The sequence below is a fragment of the Electrophorus electricus genome, chromosome 3 (genome assembly GCF_041902795.1).
Source record: "Electrophorus electricus isolate QZ-2024a chromosome 3, ASM4190279v1, whole genome shotgun sequence".
Classification (NCBI taxonomy): Eukaryota; Metazoa; Chordata; class Actinopteri; order Gymnotiformes; family Gymnotidae; genus Electrophorus; species Electrophorus electricus.
In genome coordinates, this window is record NC_137499.1 from 26,901,312 (window position 1) to 26,918,463 (window position 17,152).

At 41.1% G+C, this 17,152-nt stretch overlaps 1 protein-coding gene across 4 annotated transcripts; it reads right to left on the reverse strand.

Annotated features, from left to right (window-relative positions):
* Nucleotides 1–2,140: 2,140 nt before the first annotated feature.
* On the reverse strand, nucleotides 2,141–15,170 carry LOC113580107 (E3 ubiquitin-protein ligase TRIM71-like). 4 transcript variants are annotated; one of them, XM_081710871.1, is made up of 5 exons: nucleotides 14,714–15,170; nucleotides 13,409–14,116; nucleotides 8,622–8,771; nucleotides 7,170–7,304; nucleotides 2,141–6,805 (listed from the first exon to the last, which is right to left on the reverse strand). In XM_081710871.1, exons 2-5 carry the CDS (start codon nucleotides 14,087–14,089, stop codon nucleotides 5,354–5,356), a joined length of 2,418 nt encoding a protein of 805 aa, XP_081566997.1. In that variant the 5' UTR covers nucleotides 14,090–14,116; nucleotides 14,714–15,170; the 3' UTR covers nucleotides 2,141–5,353. The 4 variants fall into 4 exon arrangements, with proteins under 4 accessions (XP_081566997.1, XP_081566996.1, XP_081566998.1 ...); XM_081710870.1 differs by having other exon boundaries at nucleotides 8,604–8,771; XM_081710872.1 differs by lacking the exon at nucleotides 8,622–8,771.
* Nucleotides 15,171–17,152: the final 1,982 nt, after the last annotated feature.

Genomic DNA, 17,152 nt, shown 5'->3' on the forward strand with positions numbered 1-17,152 from the left:
TTCTATAGTGTAGGAGCTTTATAGGAAAAGGCTCTGCTCCTTGCAGTAGATTTTCGTATTCTTAGTAATAGTAAAGAGCCTGCACCTTTTGATCTAAGCAGACATGGTGGGTTGTAATGCACTAGGAGGTACTATGGGGCCATTCAGTGCTCTGTAGGTCATTAGAAGTATTTTATAATCAATATGAAATTTTACTGGGAGCCAATGTAATGTAACTAAGATGTGAATAATATGATCAAATTTTCTAGTTCTAGTAAGAACTCTGGCTAGAGGCCCTAGAACAGCTGAGGCTCTTGAATAGATCCTTGCGGGACACCATATCTAACTTTGTTATATGTTGAAAAGTCTCCATTTATGTTAACAAACTGGCTAGAATTTAACTCAGCAAAGGGCTATTCCCTTAATCCCAACAACATTTATGAGACTATCTAGCAAAAGGTTGCAATCTATAGTGTCAAATGTTGCACTCAGATAAAGAAATCTTAGTTGCGGAGCTACAGCTTTTTCTAGGATCTTGGAAATAAGTGGAAGGTTTGAGATCAGCCTGTAGTTTGACAGCTGACATGGGTCGAGGTTAAATCTTTTGACAAGCAGTCTGATAACTCCTGATCTGAACGATTTATGTATGTAGGCAATGTTCAAGGAGGAGTTTATTAAATTTAGTAAAGTGGAGGATTTTGAGCACAAGATCAGAGATGTAAGTTCAGGCTCTTGCATAGGTGTAATGGATTCTAGAGTCTTTTTCAGCTTGGTTGTTCTGATCTCTAAGTAGCTGCCCAGTGTCCCATTAATACTCTGAATGTTATCTCTAATTACTATCATGTGATGTAATCTGAGCACTGGTGTCAGTTTTATTCTTAGTTAGATGTGCAATTGTACTAAATTGAAATCTAGGAGTTTTTTTTTGTTGTTGTTATTTTCTATTAGGGTCGAGAGATAAGCTGTTTGAGTGATAATAGGTGCCTTTCTATATTTGAGAAGGCTCTCCTTCCATGCGAGCTGGAAGACTACAAGTTTAGTGTGGCGCCATTTACTTTCTCTTTTTTGAGTGTTCTGTTTTAAATTGCAAATGTGGTCATTATACTAAGGTACTAATTTTTTGTCCCTAATCTTTTTACATCATTGAGTGTGCAGCAAAATACCGATTCTAAGGATTCAGCCATTTGATTAAGTTCTGTGGGGTTTGAGGGTATCCCAGTCACAAATGACAAGTCTTCGTATGAATATTGTAGTTCGAATCAAATGAGGGAATGGTCCGAGATGGCATCGGACTGGGGTACTATAACTATGTTCTCTATGTCTACACCATATGTCAGTACTACGTCAAGCGTATGTCCACCAGAGTGTATGGGCTCTCTTATACACTTGGTGATACCTATTTATTCTAATATAGAACTAAAGGCCGATCTCAGAGGGTCTTGGACACCATCAAAGTGAATCTCACCTTCATTAATTGAAACACCTCTACAATATTATTCTTAGCTCAGTGGTTTAGGTACTTGAGTAGTAATCAGAAGGTTGCCAGTTCAAGCACCAACTCTACCAGGTTGCCACTGTTGGGCCCCTGAGCAAGGCCCGTAACCCTAAGTTTCTCATGTTGTGTTCAGTCAGAATTGCAAGTCGGTTTGGACAAAAGTGTCAGCTAAATGCTGTAAATGTACTTTGAATTAAAGGAGCAATAAGTATTTATTCATTTATTCTTCACATCATGAAATAGCCATTATACTGACATCTAGTGGCCTGGATGTTTCAAAAACGCTTCCATGTGGGAACCCATAAACTGGTTCATTAGAGGACTACAGAGATTTGTAAAAAAAAAAAATGTATAAAACACACATACACACACACACAAACACACATACCCCGAAGACACTACATGCAAGTTCAGTTTGTGGTCGTGTGACAGGCTTGCGTTAAGCCTCTGGAAAGAATGGCTTTTTATTCCCACAGGCTTGGGTGGGCCATGCTTCTCTATGTGTATGTACACATCCATTACATGTGCTGGTTATAGCACATCTTGGACAGAGGAATAGCTTGTCTTTGCGTGTGTGACAGAGCGCCTATATCAGTCATATCAGTGAGTAAGAAAAACAGGTGCTTTTACTTTGTGAAACCATAGAAACGCAACAAAATATCAAGAACCCCAGACATTTATTAAAGTAACCAAACTGCACAGCTGATGTTTAAAGGTCAAAAGAGACACAAACAACATATGAATAGTTCACCATGCAACACCTTATTTAGACACGACATTACACTTGAGGAATAACCCTTTAACACACATGCATAAACCCAGGAACATGTACTATACACACACACACACACGCATGCACACGCACGCACACACACACGCACACACACACGCACACACACACGCACGCACACACACACACACACACGCACGCACGCACACACAGGCTGAGAATGCTGTCAGCCTCTTAAAAAAACAGAAACAACACACATATATTTTCATATTAAAATGAAAATCTACCCTTGGCCATACTGATTTTTATATTTTTAAATGCAGGTCTGCATTTCCAGAGGCTAGGGTCTAAACATTCCTGCATGACTAACATCACTTACATTTGGTGTATGAATGCAAACCTAAACAGAAATATCACACAATTCTACAATATCAAATATGAAAGTAAACTTTGAGAATTATATTTTAAAATACTGTTTGGCATGTGCAAATAGAAAGGCATTACACTAACACACAGACACTACACTAAGCATGTTCAAATCACAGAAAGGGGCAGGGTATCATAGGGGCACATGTCAGTGCAGTCCTGAGATAGGTCGGAGGATGAGTTTTTAACCTATACAATATTTGACCTTTTTATCTATATTCTTTTACATTAAAACATATATTAATTTTAAAAAGGCTCTTTGCCTTATCTATTAGGATTTTTCCTCCCTTGTGTGTTTATATGCAACATAAACTGGCAGAATATACAAATAACAGCTAGAAAGAAAGTCTCATAAAAGTAAATATTCTAACCAGTTAATGTTTAACATCACACAGGCATACATTCATTCATTTACAACCTCTACAACTATAACCACTACAACCACTGCTACTAAAGTTTGTACTATTCTAACTCGAGAAAAACTTTGTAGAAAGACAATTTATACATGTCAGTATTTTAGGACATTTAAAGTAGTGGCGGCATTTTGCATTTTCTCACTTCAAACACATTGCACCTTGTTCGTTGTTGATCTGAGATTTGATTTTGGTCGCTGACAGACTTTCACAGATTGTCTGCTTGTTTGTTTATTGATTTCATGGTAGGCATGTGTCATTTGATCCAAACTTAGACAGTAGACTTTTTGCACCAGAGAATTAATTAGCTATCTATGGTACAAAAAATATGCTAAATAGGCACTAATGCTAAACTTGTATATGAAAGTCTAGTTATCTGAAAAAACACTTTTACAAACACAAAATACATTTACTGGTAAAGGTAATTTAACCAAAAAAAAAAACAGGTGATGACTTGCAACAGACACACACTTGTGCCACTGATCAATAGAAATAACCACTAAATTACTACTATTTTATGCTACTACTACTACTACTACTACTACTACTACTAAATTATTACAAGTAATTTTTACCCTGGCCTGTTGGTTTATATTTGGCATGGGTACTGACCCAAATACTTTCTCTGTGTCAGGAAACGTTGTGTCAGTGAGGTATTATTCAGACTACACTTGGGCTATACGTGGTGTCCTGGGAGAAAGGGAAGAACACAGGCCTCTCATGGTGCTGACGCTAGGCAGGAAAATCACACTAAAACATTGAAGAAATTAAATATTGAACAATATTAATTAACAATAACAGTGTTGTAACATACACCTAACAACCTGCCGCAAGATATGATATGTGAGGCAAGTTATACAAATTTGGTATATGAATATTTTGGGGAGCTGAGAAAGCAGAAGTGATTTCATAGTTTGCTAATGTTAACTCATGATGGAAACAAGTTTAAAGTTGTACAGACAATACCCCCCTCACCCCACCCAAATACATAAATTAGTAAAAAACTCAGGACTCATCAGGACTCATTTTAACGAAGAGGAGGTAGCAAGTTTCTTTGGTATAAACTGGAGGAGTAAGGGGAATTGATTATTATTATTATTATTATTATTATTATTATTATTAATTACAAATTTTACATTTAAACTTTATCACTATTTATATAGATTTTTACATAAGATTAGTGACAAGGTACTCAATGGTGCTGACATGCTTCATTAGTTATTTTATTCCCTAATACATTCCTGAACTTTAGTGAAGGTACACAGAACCTTCCCACACAGAATGTTACTTAGTGGTTTTATAATAAAAATATGTACTGAGGTAGAATTCAGAACATTAAGGGGAAAAAAAACTAAACTGAAAGGAATGTAGAGGTTTGCATATAAACGAGTAAATAGAAAAATAAAAAGCATGCATATGTAATATATTATATTGGACATTTGAGGAGATAAAACAGGATATGTTCTCAGAATTTGCTCAGTCTAAGAATTATCTGAGAAAGGTTCTGAGAATTTACTCTCTGACCTGAAGAATTACCTGAGGAAACAAAATGCCAATACATCCTGAAAGGTTCTTAATCTCACAGAGACGTGGCAGAGAACTCTGTTTATTTGTGTGCAAATAAATGTAACTAATCTATTGACAAATGACTTAAAAGTTAGCATCATTACATATAAATTAAAATATCAAGGTATAAAAAGGTGTTGATGTTTTCTTCTTTGCTTGCTTTGATCATGTGCTAAGACTACATCCCCAGTACTACATTCTTTTTTGTGTTAAATGAGGTAGGTGTGGTGCTGAGTACATAGGAAATCCCTGAGAGAGAGAGAGAGAGAGAGAGAGAGAGAGAGAGAGAGAGAGAGAGAGAGAGAGAGAGAGAGAAAGAAAAGAAATTTACAGATGAGACAGCATCTTTGCTGCCAGTCACAAGATCAAACTGCACTTGAACTAACTAGCATGATCCAGTGACTGAGTTGCATACAAGTAGCACTTGAGAGAATTGCATTTCTGCTGAGTAAACATTTGACTTTCTGATTACCTTATAGTTTAGGGTCACAGGATTGCTCACGGAATACACTTTGGATTGAACCAGAAGAAAAGCAAAAAACAAAAACAGAATGGAAACAGATTTGCAAGTTGGCTGAAGGACAGCTAGATCTCCATGCAAAACCTTATATAATTATCCTGCTCAGCTGAGCAAAATATAAAAATTAGAAAATATGACAAAAATAAAAGAGGGAAAGAGATGTCAACCAAGTAGAAAAAAAGCAAAAAAAGGACAGCAAAGAGAGAAAGAGAGAGATCGACCAATCAAAACTTCAAGATGCGGTTGTTGCCGAAGTCGACCACAACAATCAACCCCTCTGGTGTTATGGCAACGCCAGAAGGGCGGTCCATCTGGCCTGGCCCATCCCCCTGAGTGCCAAATTTGCATAGGAAAGTTCCATCAGGTAGGAAGACCTGCACACGGTGGTTTCTCGAGTCAGCTACAATGATTCGATTCTCCCAGTCCACAGCCACACCCTGCGGCCGCATGAACTGCCCATTGCCAGTCCCCTCTGAGCCCAGGAAGCGCGCAGACCAGCAGTCAGGCTGGATCACCAGCACACGGTGGTTGTTGAAGTCTGTGACGACAAGGTGATCTTCCCGAGTGAAGGTGACGCCACGCGGGGAGTCAAAATGTTTCCAGAGTGTGCCCTCAAAGCCATACTTGTTGAGGAACGAGCCATCAGGGGCAAAAAGCTGGACGCGGTGGTTGCGGGTGTCAGACACGAGGATCTGTCTGGCTGAGTTGACCGCCACATCCCATGGGTAGTTAAATTGCCCATTTTTTGAGCCCTTCTCTCCAAAGGTGAGCAGGAACTGCCCCTGGAAGGTAAAGATCTGGACGCGGTGGTTGTCTTTGTCCGCCACTACTATGCGGCGGTGGAGGTCGCACGCTATCCCAGCGGGACGGTCAAACTGGCCAGGACGTGAACCCAGGCTGCCAAAGGCGTGCTTGAAGCTTCCATCCGGTCCAAACACTTGCACACGGTTGTTGCTGCGGTCGGCCACAATCACGTAGCCATCCGCATCCACGGCAACACCCCATGGGCGGCACAGCTGCCCTTTGCCGTCACCCTCACTGCCGAATGTAGACACAAGCAACCCGAGTGACCCATACCCACGTCCGGCTGTCACAGGCACAGAGAATGGGCTACCTTCTACATGCCTGTCACCCACCAGCACTGACACAAGGATGTTGCCCTCGCTCTGTGGCATGTAGCTGATCCCGTATGTGCCGTCGCCATGGTCCAGAACCTCCGCCACTGAGACGCTACCATCCGTGCCCAGCACCGTAGCCGACACGGGGTCACCGCCTGCCTGCCTCCGTTCGGCCTCGTGGTCATTCGCCGTGATGGTGAAGTGGGCGCGTTCGCCGCACCGGGCGTCTCGGAGCCCCTCACCACGGGCGACACAGAGCGGTCCGTACGCCCCGGCACTCAGCCCGCCCAGAGAGCGCAAGGTGGCAAGCAGTGCCTCCTTAGGCGGTGTGAATGAGAAGTGCTCGTCGTCGCACAGCTGCAGCTGGCCATGCAGCTCCTGTGTGGCCCTGAGCTGCAGGACCATGCGCTCCCATAGCAGCCGCACTGCCCCGCCACTGCCTTTACCCAGCAGCCGTGCTACGGTGGAGACGGTTCTGTCCAGCTCACACAGGTTGTGCTGCAGACGCTCAACCTGCAGGCACAGGGACTCGGCCTTCTGCTGCCGGATCCTCTCCACCTGTAAAGAGGGGGTATTATTTTGGTGTTATTCTTGTGCTTTATTTTTTGATTTGTTTAATATTCTAATGCCCTGTAAAGCATCCTTGTAGCACTGGAAAGCACTACATAAATTAAATCAATTGTTATTATTAATAAGAACCACGCACACTAGCACATATACAGCTATAAGTGTTTTAACCCAAGGGCAGCATCAAGTATGTCACATCACAAACATACCAAACCTTAACCATCATGTTGCATCCTGTGAGCCACCATGGCAAGAACGTAAGTAAAGCAGCGAGAGGAGTGATAGGCCTAAATGCTGTCCACTGCTCCTCTTAATAGTCCTTGAGCATGACAAATAGACAAACACAAACATTCACCTTCCAGAGAAGTTCAGACTCTCTCTCCTCAAGGGCTCTTTTATGGCAAAGGATGACGGTCTGCACCTCCAAATGGACCTTCATGGCCTTCTTCTCCACCTGCTCTGCGAGTTCCCGGGCCTTCTCGATGCTCAACTAAACACAGTGAAGAACATGACACATATTAGACACACAAGAAGTCACCCACAATCACATTCAGATGATTTCAGAAAGGGAGAACTTTCATTCTGTGTGCACTGGTTACCAATGGTAACTACACTTTTTACTTTCTACTTTCTACTCAAAATGTATTTAAATTGTGTCAGTCTAAACTGCTGTACTGCATATGCCTACTTGAACTGCTTACTGACAGTACTGTGTATTTGGTTACAGTCAGATACATTCACCAGTACTTGCCAGGTTCATGAACTGGCATGTTATAAGCTGCTCAACAGAGTGGATGTGAGCGCACTAACATACATGGAATAAATATACTAGATACAGGTATCAAACACAACACAAACCACTGCATATACATTAAGGGGCAAATATAGCAAACAAGACATTTCACAGCACAATCTTGGCAATTTCACCTTATAGCTAGATGGAGGTCAAAGGTTATTGGAAGCAGCTGAGAATTTGTCCTGTAACATATGCCTGAAGAACATTCAGGCACAAAAGAGGACAACCCTCTGAGGCTTATATCTGCTCAGCCATTTGAGTCAGGCAGCTAGGGGACAGCTAAAAAGTCATCAGTCAATTGGTGCAAGATCTAGATTTTATTTACCATAAGGTGATACTATACTTGTCATTAGCAAGACACAGCTATCAATTTGAAAGATTTTTGTATGGATGGCTTACTTGCAATTGCTTGGAAACTAAATCAGTATACTACTTAAAGGAAACAGAATGAACCATTTTGATAATAACTATCCTAATACATTTTGAGAAAAAAATATCTTGCAGTATCAAGTATATTGATACTTGCAGTATCAAAATATCAAGTGTAGGAAATACAAAACAAAACAATAAACAAACAAACAAACAAACAAACAAAAACAAACACCCAACTGCCACCATCTTAGATCAAATGGAGTTAAAGATCACCAGAGGTAATGGATGTGTTTCTTCCTGCTTCTGAATGCTGAGAAGGCTTAACCTATCTGATCCAGCAAAGGGAGTCACATGTCTTACTAGGCAACCACTGCACTTCAGTACTTAAGAACTTCCCAGTGTTCCACAGATATAGATTTTATGCTTTTGACTGTTGAACAGCGAATGGGCTGACACATGCCCTGCATACAAAGCATGAAGCATAGAAAGTGTTCATCTGTAAACATGCACAGGCACTCGCGCACTTGCGCACTCGCTCGTGCGCCCCTGGCACAGTGGAAGCCTGGTAAAGTGAGGACAGATTAAGCGGAGGTCAGGACCAGGATGTGGGCGTGGTCTAACCTGGAGGGCCTGCCACACCTGTTGAGCTTCGGCGAGCAGACGGAGGGCGAGCGCTCTGGACTCCAGCACAGCATCTCGCAGGCATGCCATGCTGTGGTTACCATGGCGACTAACAGCGCACGCCTGACACACCGGCACCGAGCAGGTCTCACAGAAATAACAATATACCTAAAAGAAGGAAAAAAGGGGGTAAGAGAGAAAAAGAAATAAATAAAGAGGGAGCTTTGCTTGTAAGCTGTAAAAAAGATGGGAGTGATTGTTTGGGCAACTGCAACTGGTATAATCAATTAAACATATGAATCCAACACCAACAGTAAAGGGCTATCATTGTTTAGAGAAAGTAATTTGCCTCAATGTCTGACCTGCTAATTTTAACGCCGGTCAGCTCGACTCGCTTCGCAGCCGTCTGTCACCAGGAGAATCAATAACCCATCAATCACTGCTGACAGATGGGCTCAGAACTCTTTAGCATCTAACTGAAAGAGCCGAAAGGCAAAAGCCTCATTCATATGCATATCAGTCAGATTGCTGCCCCTCCCATCCTGCCTCCACAGTGGCTGGAGGGAGCCTGGAGGAGACACATCTCTAATCTCCCAGCCATCCGTCACAGGATCATAACCCAGAAATAAGTGAAATGGAGACAACAGGAAGACCTGCTGAATGTAAGGTCTCAGTTCCAGTGGAGTGCATGTGGAAAAAGCCACAGGCAAACACAGAAGAAGCCAAACACACGGAGCTACAGAATGAAAGTGCCAATCACACAGAGGTATGGAAAGAAAGATGCAAGCAACCAAGGAATTACAAACAAATTTATGAATTAAATAAATAAATCTTTCACATTGTTGGTATGAGACTTATACTGGCACACACACACACAAAACTGTCCAGTCCAGTCTGAGCCAGGCTATGGTTCACACAATGGCCACGCTTAACCCAAGGCTGCATGCCAATATCACACCTACACACATCAGCATGAAACATTCTAACACTTTGGTCCAAGCACAGACAGACAGACACACACATACATTTTATAATCATTAACAGTACTTCATGTCCCCAAACTTTCATCACTCGCAAACATTTATTCAGGAATTCACTGTTGAATAAACAAAGCAAGTGGTTATCTGATTGCTTCATCTGTGTGAGCAAACAAAAAACAACAGGCAGTGTTTGCAGTGGCCAAGAGGGTCCAATCCTCCTCAAAAACACATCTTAGTCATTCTTACTGAAAGGTGTCACCAAAGCACAGTAAGGCCATTTGGCAGATTTTCCTAACCTCCCTGCAGCTGCATATCACTACAGACCCCTGCAGCCTTCCCATAGTCTCCCTCTGTCTCCGTTTCCATTGTTCTTCACCTAATTTTAATCTGAATGGAGAGATCCCCTCCTTCTCTGGAGCAAATCAGCACTTTACTGTGTCATTCAAGCCCCTTTAAAGTTCTTTTGATTACTTGGTTTTAAGAACCTGTGCATACCCCTGTATGTGCCCACATCTGCACGCGCACACACACATACACACACACACACATTCGAAAGGGTGGTTTGCTACTTTCTTGCATAACCTTTGTCTAGTGACTGGTGTCATTATTCAAAATGTGCACCCCCTTACACATTTGCAGACACAGCAAAATGTAATAAATCTGATGACTTCTGGTGAAATGCGTTGTACCTATCTAGCAAGTACAAGTATCCTTATTTCCTACGTTAGACAGATTCATCCTATTTCTAAACCATAAAGTGTATTCATTGGAAACCCTTAAAGCTGCTGTAATCAGTTTTAAAGGTCTTGGCAACTACCATCAACGAAAGTGTCCTACCCCTTCCTTAATCCAACATCCTCTCCGAAGCCCATCCCCCCAAAACCCCATCCTCCAAAAGCCGCTCCTTCCGAAGACATGCTTTCTCAGTTCTTTGGCCTAGCCCTATGTGTACTGCATATACACCTAACATAAATGGCAGTCAGGTATGACTACCTTCTTGTAGAGCTGTTTCTTGATTGGTTAATACAGCTGGACCATATTTAAATGTTTTTTTATGGCTGAATAAGGAGCCCAGTACAGTCACAAAGACATATTTCCCCAGAGTAGCTAATTAATGATAGCTATCGGGACATAAACACTTTTTGTGAAGTGTTCTAAAACATGTTTAAGGTTTCTTTTAAAAATGCTTACAGTATATTCAAGTCTGATAAGCATATTTCATGGGTTTTAACCCTGAACTTGAGGGTAGTTGATCTTCAGGGTATGGCTGTGAACCTGAGGATGACTCATGAGGGCATGCTTAGCTAAGCAGCTGCCCTTTCAGGGTGGTGGATGGTGGGGGTTGACCTCTTACTGACTTAAATTCACCTGGAGATAGACTGAAATACACCTGTACATAACACATGAGATGAATAACAGAACCAGAATTCAGTGCTACTTCCGAATGGGTTTTGGTAGGTAGAGTCAGACTACTTCCTGTGCCTCCCTCCCAAACCAAGCCTTTGCCATAAAGAGGAAGGGCTGTTGTAAAGGTACTGCCTTTCTTTACACTGCATTCTTTACAGGGTTAAAAGTCATTCAAGGTGGGGAGGAAAGGCACATTCTCAGCAATGATAAGGACAACATCAGAGATGCATACTACACAAACCAACAAAAGTGGCTAGACAAAATGAACAAACTGGGGTAGAAAAAAAATCTCAAATTATACAAACATTTTGTAAAGGTCTAATTAACTTGATAATGTAAAGCTACAATATGCTCCAATATCTGCACGTGTTTTGAGATTACATACTATCGGTGTTGGATCAATTAAAGTGGCCACCCTACCACTGAATTTTCTGAACTACTAAACGAATTAACAGACAGCATTCACGAGTTAGCATATTGTTACTGCTTAAAGGACAGAGAAGGAGAGAGACAGAGAGAGAAAGAAACAGAGTGACTGATGTTGAAATAATAATGTAATCATAGAAATGAAAACAACAACAACAACAACAATAATAATAATAAGGAGAAGAATAGGAAGAAAAAGAAGATTATGAAGAAGTTTTATTTATCTAGTTCATTTCCAGAGCACAAGGTCACTGAAAAGTATAGAGATCATAATAAAATGGGGAACTCTTAAAAAAACAAGGAACTCCAAAGCCCATACACACATGAGCCAGGTTTTCCCACACCAGAACAAAGCATTCAGTGGAGCAAGTCTGGGCTTAATACAGAGTAATTACAAAGCAAAGTCTGTGAACTGCAAACAAGGGCGTCCAGTCATGGATCAAAACAAACTAAGGAGGAACTCCATGCTGAGCATGCGGATCTCCACCCTCCAGTCCTGAAGAAGGATGTTTGAGGTGGAGGAGGCTCAGAGGCAACAGTCTGGCACAGGATGTGGAGTTGGCCCAAATTCTGGCATCACTTGCTGCTCTAGACACTATAACATGGCCCCCTACCTACATCCATACTACCTCACCAGCATTTCCAGAGGCATTCAGCCAAAAGCTGGACTGACAGGCTTTAAAATCACTGGCAAGTGCCAGTAAATCATATAATGGGTGAACAATGGTCATCTAGAGTCAGTAAACCCACGAATGCCATTTGGCAGTCTAATCTATTTCGAGCCATGCCTTTAGAGTCTTTCTTTCTCTGTCTCACCCACATCATTTCACACTATGGATATGCTCCCTGCTCATGGGTGGAACTTTGCTTTGAAAAGTGCTTGGGACAATGAGGACAGGTGAGGCATTCAACTCTGCTGCCCCTCAAACTCCATCCCCTACAAGAAATAAAGCACATTCACTGAAAAGAAATCAGAGCTCAAAAAAAAGATTAGCAAAAAGTCTAATGTCCACGTTTGTCAAGCTTGTCACAGTTGAACAGTACAAGTATCAGCATTGATACATATTTGTAGTACAACTGTTTTCTATATACAATTGTCTCTTACATCGCCTGAGTACCCTCTGAAAAAAACCTACGCACCTGTACATTAGAAAGTAATCTCTGTTTCAGGAAATCAGTGTAGCAGATACATTCCTGTTGACTAGGAACCTTGATTATTTTTTCAGTTATATTTTGCTTTGATCTGTGCTCGTATTTTAATATTTGACATATGATGTACATCAGTCATTAGTTTTATTGATAACTTCCAGCTTTCTCTGTGTTGCATGGTCATAAAACTCCAAATGATGAATTTGCCTAAAGCCATATTTTGCAAGGTTTTGTGCCAAGGTACTTAAGTACACATGCAATATGATCTGGAGAAAGAAGAAACCAATAAACTTGCTTTGAACTCACAGAGACTGTGACTTGTATAGTGCACTTTATACACACACCCACTCACACACACAGAGCGAGCGAGCGAGCGAGAGAGAGAGAGAGAGAGAGAGAGAGAGAGAGAGAGAGAGAGAGAGAGAGAGAGAGAGAGAGATAATCTCTCTGATTACGTTAAGATTCACTACTGGGTGGTCGGCCAACTGATATTTAAATACTTTTCTACTGATAACCATCTGTCTTGTGTGTCTGAGACGACCACCCCAGGGCAGACTGGTACAGTTCCTATGCTCAATTATCCAATTGAAATCACTTTCAGATGGACACGTCAATTTAATTAATCCACCAAGATCCCCGTGTATCGCCTTTAACAACGAATACCATTATATTTCTATATCGACGTTTTTATATTATCACTATTGCTTGTTGAAGAGTAACCGATGTGTACGTTTTTATTTAGTTTATAGCAGGTATTGAGCTGTGCAATTTTTTAAATGATCACTCACGATTTAACAAAAAAAAGTCAAAAGCAGACATGCGCCCACAGGGAGGTTCACTCACCTCATTCTCGTGTTGCTGGCAGAAACCGCCCCGGTGCTGCAGACTGGTTAACAATAGAGCGTTTAAATCGAACCCGCTGGCAAGAGGCAACCCAAGTGTATCTAGTCCTCTGTCCGCTGGATACCAATGTTCCGCAAGCCATTTTATGAAGTGGCCTTTGGTAAGGCGTACACGCTGGTGGGCGCGCACGCAGTTGCAGCACAGGTATTCCTGGCAGTCGAGGCAGTACGAGCTCGCGGGGTTCCCTTCACACGGGCTGCACTGTGGGTGCTGGACGTCAGTCAGCCTTTCGCTCCGTTGGCTGCTTTTTTCGGTTTTTTCCGCAGCGACTACTGCATCCAGCAGTCCGCCGAGGAAGAAATTTGTGGAGGGAAGAGAGTCTAGATCTCCTTCAGTCATGTTTACTGTTTGTTCGCAAGTCGGACACCGAAGTTTCATCGGCTCTTCGGCGCTGCGCCGGTTCTCCAGACACTGGCGACAGAAAGCATGAAGACAAGGGAGGACGTGTAGCCTCCGCGTGGCCGAGTCAGATGAGCTTAGGATCTGTAATGAGGAAGATGAGGTAGAGGAGTCCGCGGGGGACTCGCCACAGGGCTCCTTACACAGCGCACACGTTTCCAGAGCCGAGTGGGAGAAGTAGGCCATCTGAGTCTGATGGGCAAGGCGAGGCAGCGAGATCATCTGGGATGCCAACGTTAGGCTACATCTCTGTCGAAATAAAAGCGTCCATGGTTTCTACGTTTGTTACGCCGTGACATTTCTCCCGTTAGGTATAAACAACTAGCTTTAGGCATACATTTATGAAAATAGCTCCGATACAATATTTTTCCTTATCCGTAAAGTCTGAACATTCAAGGGCGACAGTCACTTTACCTATATTTTGTGTTATATTTGATAGAAACGATCGTGAATAAACCAATGGGACTTTCTTTTTAATGTTCTTGGTAGGTCTAAGGAAAACATAACTTTTTAAATATGTAAATAAGATACCGATTATTATTATTATTATTATTATTGTTATTGAATATTATGGATTTGTTTTAGTTCTCTCCAACTCCCATGCAATTCCAAGATGATATGGAATTAGGAGCTTGTCCTTAGACACGGCTGTTCGCTTAAAATTTCATTTACATGCACGATAAAAGCTGACTTGAAATACAGAATCGTTTAACGGATGCTCTCTGATCTACGCTCACAATCGCGCCTGAGAAATGTATCGTAATGTGGTCGCCGTGTTTCACAAGATAGCTAAACACAGCATTTAGGGCTGAGATATGTCGAGGTAGAAAGATGATGTCCACTAACCCGACAGCGTCCAGCGGAGTGTCATGCGCTCATCACCCGTATCGCATGCACGGGAACAGAACGTAACTTTCCGACAGGGACCGTGTTGATAATGCAAACAGTCCGAGTCTGCTGAGGAGTCGACACGACACGTAGCCTAAAATGGCAATGTCTATCAATGGAAATTGTGCTGAAAGTGTATTTAATCCCATGCGAGAAAACGGACGCACACACACAGTGGTGGGCAATTCTACTTTGACTTCCGGCTGACAACGAGGGGGTTTGGCTCGGCCCCGGAGAGAGGTTCGTGATATAGGCGTTGTCTATAGCCGGGGGTTTATTAGTCCATCGTATAACTAATCCGCTATTGTTTTCAATGTTTCAGTGTTCGTTCACTCTATCTATTTATACATGTTTACAGATATGTGTAAATTATTAACAGTTATATAATTTATAAGATTTTTTTTTCTCTAAAATGTTTTCTGACCTAACTGCTAACGTAATAAAGTTCACTATATGCTTTTACAGCATTTTGTTTTCTCGAATACTAGTTGTTATTCTATGTATGACATTCGGAAGGGGAAACATCTCACCTGAACAGCCTTATCAGTGGTGTCATTTGCCTAATTTATTCAATATGATTCAAGCGTCTTTCTGTCTCGGTAATAAATAGACCATCAAGAAAACATACTAAATTGGCTAACGACCCTTGGGTGCGTTTTCACATAACCTAATTTTTAAAAAGCATACAAATAAAGCAAAAGTAAAATTGAATGTATGACTTTTTAAAACTAGAATAATACAAGCATTTTGAAAATATGTTTAGTATTTAGGAAGAAAATGCCATTCTGAGTTTTTTCAACTGATTTTTAAATGTAGTTTTCACATTGAGTTATCAAACTCCAGTGAATAATTTAATGAAGTAGTGCAACGTAAGGAAAGCTTTTAAATTAAAGACATTAGAACTAACAAAACTATACAAGACTGAAAACAGAAGCCATGTTTAGGTCAAAACTTTATATCCATCACTAATACTAATATTTTTGGCACCCATCATACTGTATGACTACCTGAAGTTCTGAATAATCATTTTTAGAAGGGCTTAAATCAATTAAATTAAGGGTAGGAAAATGCTACAAAGAATGATTATTGTCCATGGCCACCTTCCCCATCTTATTACCCGTGACGGCATGAGGCTAAGCAGGATGCGGGGACGAGTCGTAGGAAACAAAAACGTACGTTTATTCAAACGCTTAACAAAGAACACGTAGCACGCAGGTTATTTGGTTCAAACACCGATAACACAGACACGTAAACGTAGACACTTATACACATATACTAATGACACAGGGAGGGCGTGGCCACATTGACTGACACACACGCACACATTCACATACACACACACACACACACACACACACACACACACACACACACACACACGAGGAGACGTTCGGGGGGAGGGGCCGTACCGTGACATCACCGCTAGCTAGTGATTACTACCCTTTTAGCTTCAATAAACCTGACTTTGTAAGTTACAAAATGGATATTATTGTATTCATTTGTTCATTTCCAAATATCTACAGTTATATTTGACAGCAGAACAGACTAAAACTGCAGTCTGGAAACAACAATAACAACAACAAAATCTGGCCATGGCTGTGATTCCCATCAGTAAGTGCTTTTCAACAGCAATGCTCTCAGGCTAAAGCATTGTTTTGAACATATCTATAAAAGGTTTTGTTTTTCACATTCAAAAACAAAACACACACCCACAGCAAAAATCATCAGAGCAGTTCAAATGACTCTTAAAAGCGGTTCAGAATGCAACCTTTGCGGTCTGCTGTTCAAATCCATTATTTACTTCCTGCGTTTGAAATGACAACCTTTCAGAACAAAGAGTTGCAGGATGTTTTTCAGGTTAGAGGAAGGCAAGTATTGTAAAGGCCTTTAAATGGAAAATGCAAAATGCAAAAGGAACTAAATTCACTTGAGAAAACCATCTCAAAACAATTAAATTATCTATTTAAGGTTCTGAACACACAAGTGATATGATTTATGAAAAACAAAAAGACAGAGTAACAAAAACTCCTGGAAAATGTACACATTACATGCAACTCAGCCACCTGTCCATTTATAGAAATGGAGTTTGAGACAAGTCTGTTTTTGTTTACACACTGTAAACCTGAACAGTACCATCACTATAGCAATCAAAACCTGTTATTTAGTTAAATCCAGTATTACATTTTTGCATTGTCTTAACTTAGAATTATGTTTTAATTTCAATTGAGAATGTATTTATGAGTAATCATTGTTACTTACATTATAATTTATTAGTACATCAGCAACACTACCTAGTATCCCAGATTTAATTTTCCAAATCATCAAGATAGCTGCATGTAAATAGGGAGAAGAGTTTTCACAGCATCACACTGAGAAGTCATACTGAAATAGATATAC

Bases quoted from the DNA above. Each gene is read 5' to 3' on its own strand.
- LOC113580107 (XM_081710870.1), bottom strand. From the start codon at position 14,089: ATGATCTCGCTGCCTCGCCTTGCCCATCAGACTCAGATGGCCTACTTC. The intron at 7,305-8,603 runs GTTAGACCACGC...CACTGTGTTTAG, and splicing joins AGGTGTGGCAGGCCCTCCAG to TTGAGCATCGAGAAGGCCCG. The intron at 6,806-7,169 runs GTGAATGTTTGT...CCCTCTTTACAG, and splicing joins AGTCTGAACTTCTCTGGAAG to GTGGAGAGGATCCGGCAGCA.